The 7,500-nt window shown below is 32.1% G+C and overlaps 1 protein-coding gene across 1 annotated transcript in view; it reads left to right on the forward strand.

Annotated features, from left to right (window-relative positions):
* The window catches only part of LOC119579976 (aladin-like), a 9,743-nt gene that overhangs the window by 51 nt on the left and 2,192 nt on the right, over window positions 1-7,500 (forward strand). The window contains exons 1-7 of the mRNA XM_037927820.1: window positions 1-39; window positions 730-853; window positions 1,074-1,201; window positions 1,574-1,749; window positions 2,139-2,307; window positions 2,495-2,654; window positions 4,769-4,915. The exon at window positions 1-39 is cut by the window's left edge and continues 51 nt beyond it. Of these exons, the coding sequence (XP_037783748.1) occupies window positions 734-853; window positions 1,074-1,201; window positions 1,574-1,749; window positions 2,139-2,307; window positions 2,495-2,654; window positions 4,769-4,915 (900 nt within the window). The 5' untranslated portion in view covers window positions 1-39; window positions 730-733. The remainder of the gene's footprint in view (window positions 40-729; window positions 854-1,073; window positions 1,202-1,573; window positions 1,750-2,138; window positions 2,308-2,494; window positions 2,655-4,768; window positions 4,916-7,500) is intronic.

The raw sequence follows: 7,500 nt of genomic DNA on the forward strand, positions 1-7,500 counted from the left end.
GCTCGTGTGTGTCTGGGATTTTAAAGCAATTGTTCTTTGGTAAGTATGCGTCGTTCTCTAACAGCTTGGCATATATCGCCTACGTAGAGGGGAATGCAGTGATTGTTTTTTTCAATGCAGTTAGGTTGGTTTGTGAGAAAAGTAGAGAATGTTTGTATTTATGATTTTTGGATCACGCGTTTCAGGATTAGGCAAGAAACCAGAATGTTTGTTTTATTTTATTTCCTTGAATGGAATTTTGGCATAGTTTCATTAGACCACAGTGTTGGAACACCTTATCCTATAGATGCATAGGTAATTGGATATGTTTATCTGGAATCTTCTACGGTAATATAATGGAAAAAAAAGATTAACGATCATGTGAGTCTCTGGGAATCTGGTTCTATGTAAGGTTCTTACTGATTTCATTGCAGTCCCTCACCGTATGAGGTTTATTAGCTTTAGAAAAGGTAAATATCCCTCAGATTTGCTTTTTATTTTTTGTGCAATTGTTTTGATAAACTTATATTCAGACTTGATTTAGAGTTTACATTTGGTTCCTTAGTTGTCAAGCATTGGAGGTCAACATGCTCCGTCTTACCAGAATGTCTGTGGTTGTAATTTGTGAGCCCTTGGTAAAGTGATGATAATTGCCAAGGCCATGGTCAGGCTAGTATTATTATGGATCAGAAATATATTTATTGATTTTAGCCTACTCTGTTGCATATTCATACTTTATCTCCTGAACAGCAATATGATCAGCTTAGACCATCTGCCGCCACCTCCGCCTTTGGGGTTTGTAACAGCTTACGAAAATGATGGTCGCTTGGGGGCAAGAGAGGCCTGTCAAGCGCTCAGTACAGCAAAATCGTGGGTTAGTTATATTTACTGTGATTGTATTACCAACGATCTAAACTCCTTTCTTTCACATGATATATTTTAGTAACTTAAGTAGGCAAAGATCAGTTCATGATAAGATATTCAGTGAATTTTATAATTAAAAGTAATTTTAAAAAATTTTTTACTTCCAATAGGAGGAGGTAAGGGATTCTTTAACTGAATGAAATTTTTAAAAGAATATATAAATTTGACAGCTTGGAGACCAGTTCAATGAAGTAGTTGTTGGACAAGAGCCAGTGCGCACGGCCCACAATAAACAGGAAGCACGAGATGCATTTTATGCACACACAGAGACACCCTGGCAACGTGTTATGTCAGCATAGTAAGTTTTGTCTTGTTTTGATATTTATTTTGGTATTTCATTGTCATTATCGTCATCCATCATTGTCATCCGTCATCATCATTATCATTATCATCATCATCATCCATCATCATCATCATCATCATCATCATCCATCATTCACCATCATCATCATCATAATCATTATCATCACCGTCATCATTCACCATCATTAGTTTTATTGTTGTCAATGTTGTTATTATTACTATGGTTATTATTGTTTTTGCTGTTATTATTGTGATTAGTTATTGTTATTATTAATATTGTTATTAACATCATCATCATCATTATCATCAACAAGTATATTAGTATTACTGTTATCATCTTTTATTAGCACTGTGCATAATATTCCAGCTATGAAGAGGGATGGGAAGCAGCCTTGCAAGAGATGGTGAGGTGCAATAATGAGAAAAATATGCCACAAGCCCTGTCGACTATTGCCTCTCTTATCCTTAATGGACTAGGGCTCATAGCAAAAGCACAAGCCCTTTTGCCATCTGCAAGCATTAATGGCAGCTTGGCCACAGCCGGTATGATACTGCATTGCAACCAAATTTACTGTTTTATTGTTTGTAGTCTATTTTGTTTGACCTGTCGCATGGTTATATCCTTATCTCCTGAATGTTGTGATCAGGAGTAATTATGTTTTTATGTTTGTATTTTATTCTTTTTGTATTTTGATGATTGCTCAAATAACTCTTCTTTACATGCATTGCAGAGATATTTATCACTTTTTTGCTATACAAACCAATGATGTGATTTTCTTTTCTTTTCCAGCAATAATTATTCTTCCTGGCTCTGGTTAATTTCCTAAAGATAATGAGAAATGAAAAAAAGAAATTAAGCAGACAAACTTAATTGACAAATTGAACTGTATACCTTAAGCATTGCAACTTATTGTGACTGCATCTTTTACTAGATGCACGCAGTCCAGGGGGAAGTGTAGTGAGTGTAGAATGGCATCCTCACACAAACACCCTGGCAGCTGTCTTCTGTGATGATACTGTGAGGGTGTTTGCTGCAGGACGAAGCATCACACCACTCCTGAAACATCGTTTGCAGAAGTCCATTACTCAGGTTGCATGGATGTAAGCTAAAGTCTGTTTGTTGCCATTATGTTTCCTATCCATGTGGATTTTTTCAAGTCTTTGAAATAAAATCAGTGGGTGAAAATTTAATTATTGTGTTTAGGGTTTGGAGAGTATAATTACAGCCTGTATGTTATCTGAGACAACTTTATGTGTAATATTTATTTATATATTTTATTCTATACAGGCCCTTTTCAGCTTCCCTCCTGGCAGTGGGTTGTGAGTGTGGGGTGTTACTGTGGACTCTGGACCCTGTTAATGTGGTAACACGACCATCTGGATCATGTGTAACCCTCCTTGCACATCCCAGAGTGACACCCATAACCTCCCTGTCATGGCATCCTAAGGTCTGTCTCCATATATATATATATATATATATAATATATTATATATATATATATATATATATATATATATATATATATATATATTTTTTTTTTTTTTTTTTTTTTTTTTTTTTTTTTATAGACTACTGATTATTTTCATTCATCCAGGGAGTATATATCTGGTTTATGAAGGAATTAATCCTTGAATACTGGAATTCCTTTTAGAATGAAGGTTGATAGATTTAAGCTTAATTATGATAATCATGTACAAAGAATAGTTTGTACCTGTCTACAAGCCATTAGGGCTATGCTTAACATATAAAAGCTCTGATAACTATGGGAAGTTATGCTAAAAATTAATCATAAGGCTGTTTCTTGGCCTGGCCAATCCCTTATACAACCAGATTACTAATATGCACCAAAGTGATAATTTATAAAGTCATGCAAAATCCTTACTTTTATACATTACCTTTTTGCTCTAACATTAACACTCATACTCACACTTCATGTACAATTCCTCAAACACATGCAGACATTCATGAGTTAACCACACAACGCACATGCATCACAAACAAGCACTGATTTGTTCCTCTCCCTTGCAGCTCTGCAAGTACTCGAACACATACCACAACAAAACAGATAAAAATTCCAGACACACCATTCTACTTCTGCTGCTGCTGTTGCAGTAACACCAGCACTAATGTTAACCCTACCCCTTACTACCCCAAGTATCCATGCATGATTTGCACGAGGGCTTCAAATGGGGTCAGAGTGCTATAACTTGCATCAACTGCATCGGTTCCTTCACACAGTTATACACTCATTCATACACTACCTATGCCAACGTAGAACCAAGTATTCAACTCCAATAAATCCACACACCAAACTTCCATCCATATCATTGATCTCCATATCCCACTGCTCTAGGCCTTCCCTTAACTCCTGAACACCTCACTCATTTCATGCTTCTTAACTTCCAACTTCTGCCTTACCCTACTCTTCCCCTCCCCTCCTCTTTTCCTTTCTTCACTTCCTCTTCTTCTTCCCACTAAATACAAACTTTATCACGCATAAACCCAGACGGAAACCTATGAATTGCATTCGACTTTAACCTCCCCAACATAGACTTGACTGTCTGTCCCACGTCCCCCCACACATTGACCTTGCAGCACCCATTATTCCACATATAAACAGACACCATTTACATGACTCTGTCATTGACACTCCAACACTAACACAAAACATAACACGATCGATGGCAGTGGTGACCACTGCACACATTCCAGACCTATTCCTCACAAACAACCTTCTCAACATAAAAAGCACCAAGGTTATCCCAGGACTAAGTGACCATGACATTATTCTCTTTGACATAGACCTCAGATCAACTAGACAAAGAAGACACACAGACTTATTTTCCTCCTTTCCAGAGCTAGCATAGATGCAGTCACACAGGACATTACTAACTACAGCACAGACAATTTCTTTACAGATTTCCACACAAAATCCTTCGCTTCTAATTGGGATAAGTTAAACACACCATACTCACATCCATTGAAAAACACATCATTCAGCTTCGACTCTGTCAGGGAATGATTAGCTTTATAAAAGAGTGTTCATATCACAATGTCAACTTCATGTACCTGACAAAAGTTCAGTGACTGGATCACCCATAATGAGGAGTATGTGGGTAATATGCATTAACTCTTGGCAGTTACCTCATATTATTTATGTAATGTGAAATTAAATTGTACTGGAACAATTGCCTCAAAATATTGATATTTATTTTTATAAGCTACTTCTAGCAATGTCTAGGGCACAAGAAATATTAAATACATTTTTAGTCATGCAAATGTGGTGGTTGCAGAGCATTTCTAGGGAGTGAATACTGGATCTAGAATGTAAAAGGAAGTTAACATTATACATAAGGTGAATATAGCAGAAAGACTAGGTTAGGTATGTCCAGATAAAAAAAGCATTATGGCTGCTAATTAATCAATAAAATAACATCAAGAAAAGCTCCTCAAAGAAAATCCTGATGTTTGCTATTTGCTTGAAGCTAAGTAATAATCATCAGACAGATGTATCATTATTAATATCAGAATATGCATGTATCAAATCCATTTTCTCCTCAGGGAAACTTACTTGCCTGTGTAGGAGGCAGCAACAGTCAACTTGTAGTATGGGATGTTGGCCGAGAGGAGTCTGTTGTGGTCCATAGTGGAATGGGAGCACCTGTGTGCCCGAGTTCAACTCGTGCAATAGCAAGAAGCGTCACCGCAGTTAGTCATGCTTTAATCATGTATGCTGCAATCTTGTCCTGATCATTTCCCCCCCCCCCAAACTTTCCCTTTTTTTTCCCCCCCTTCCCCCCCTTTTTTTTTCCCCCTTTTCCCATTTTTCCCCCTTCCCCCTTTTCCTCCCCCTTTTTTTCCCCTTCCCCCCCCCCCAAACCCTTATTCCCCCCCCTCCTAAATTAAAAAATCAAAAATTTAAAAAATTTAAAATTTTAAAAAAAATTTTTTAAAAAAAATTAAAAAATTTTTAAATTTAAAAATATAATTTATTGAATTTATTAATTTTTAAATTTAAAATTATATTTTAAAAATTAAATAGGGAAAGAAAAATGATTTTTTTAAAATTATTTTTTTTAAATTTAAATTAAAATTTTTTTAAAATTAAATAATTTTTAAAATTCCCCAATTTTAAATTTTTTAAAAAAAAATTAAATTTAAAAAAAAAAAATTTTTTTTTTTTAAAGAATTGGTTTGGGGAAAATTGGGGTTTTAATATAAAAAAAAATTTCTAAAAATTATTTCATTTTAAAAATAAAATATAAAATTATTTAAAAATTTTTTAAACAAACCCCCTAAAAAATTTTCTTTTTTGTTTTAATTTAAATTTTTAATTTTTTTTTTTTCCCTTTTAAGATTTTTTTTTTCCTAGGTTATTTTTGAAAAACAAAAAATTTTAAATTTTTCCCCAATTTCTTTGGGTTGTGAAATTTTTTTTTCCCTTTTAAAAACCTTGGAACAAAAAAAAGGGGGAAACTTACTTCCCCTTTTTTTTTTACCCCAAATTTTTTGGGGAAAAAGGGAAAATTTACCCCCCTTTAAAAGATTTTTTTTCTTTTTTTTTTTTCCCCTTTTAATTCCTTTTCTTTTTTTTAAATTCTATTTTCCCTCCCTCTCTCTCCCCCTCTCCCCCCTCCCCCCCCCCCTTTCCCCCCCCTTTTTTTTTTTTTTTTTTTTTTTAAAATTTTTTTTTTTCCCCCCCCCCCCCCCCCCCCCCCCCCCCCCCCCCCTCCCCCCCCCCCTCCCTTCCTTCTCCTTCTCCCCCCCCTCCCCCCCTCCTTTCCCCCCCCCCCCCCCTTTTTTCCTTTTCCCCCCCCCCTCCCCCCCCTCCCTCCCCTCCCCCCCCCCCCCCCCCTCCCCTCCTACCACACCTCCTCCTCCTACCCCCCCCCCCCCCCCCCCCCCTTTCCCCTCCCTCCCCTCCCTCTCCCCTTTCTCCTCTCTCTCTCTCTTCTCTCCCCCTTTCCTCTCTCTCCCTCTCTCTTCTCTTTCTCTTCTCCTTCCTCCTCCCCCTCCCCCCCCCCTCCCTCCTCCTCCCTCCCCCCTTCTCTCTCTCTCTTCCCTTCTTCCTTCTTCTCCCCCTTTTTCCCGCTCTCTCCCCCCCCCTCCCCCCCCCCCCCCCCTCCCTCCCCCCCCCCCCCCCACCCTCTCTCTCCCTTTTTTTTTTTTTTTTTTTTTTTTTTATATTTAAAAAAAATTACCCCATAAACTTTTTAAATATTAAAATTTAAAAAAATTTTTTTTTTAACAAATTTTTTTTTTTTTTTTTTTTTTTCTTTATAATAAAAAAAAAAAAAAATAAAATAAAATATATTTATATGATATTAATATGATATTTATTTTAAAATTATAAAAAAATTATATTTTAAAAATTATTATATTATATTTTTTAAAATTTAATAAATATTATATATATAAAATTATTTTATTTTATTTATATTATATATTTAATTTATATGTATTTTAATTATTTAAAATTATATATAATTAATATTTTTATATTATATTATATTATAATATTATATAAAAATTAATATATATTTTATATTTTTATATATTATTATATATTATTTAATATTATTTTTTTTTTTAAAAAATATATATATTTTATATTATATTTATAATTATTATATAATATATATAATATATAAAATTTATATATTTTTATATATTAATATATATTTATATAATTATTAATATATGTATATTTTTTAAATTATTATATATAATAAAATATTTTTAAATATATTATAATATATAATATGAAATATGTAATAATTGGAATATATATTTAAAATATTTGAAATAAAAAAAAAAAATTTTTTTTATATATATATTATATATATATTATATTTTTTAAAAAATTATATATTTATATATATATTTAAAAAAATTTTACAAATTTTAATTTTACATATAAATATTACAATATATATAATAAAATAATATAAATATCATTTATATATATATAATATATAATATAAAATTTTATATTTTAATATATTAATAAAATTTTTTTTTTTTTTTTATATAATATATTATAATAATAATTATTTTTAAAAATTTTAATAATATATTATAAAAATTATAATTTGGGGAAATATAATATATATATAATATATTTATATATTATAAAAAAAATTAAAAAAAAAATATATATATATTGTTATTATAAAAAATATATATTATATAATATTAATTATATTATATTTTTTGGGGGTTATATATTTTTAAATTATATATAAATATTTTTATAAAAAATTAATATATATTATTAAATTTATATTACAAAA

The sequence above is a fragment of the Penaeus monodon genome, chromosome 13 (assembly GCF_015228065.2).
Source record: "Penaeus monodon isolate SGIC_2016 chromosome 13, NSTDA_Pmon_1, whole genome shotgun sequence".
Lineage (NCBI taxonomy): Eukaryota > Metazoa > Arthropoda > Malacostraca > Decapoda > Penaeidae > Penaeus > Penaeus monodon.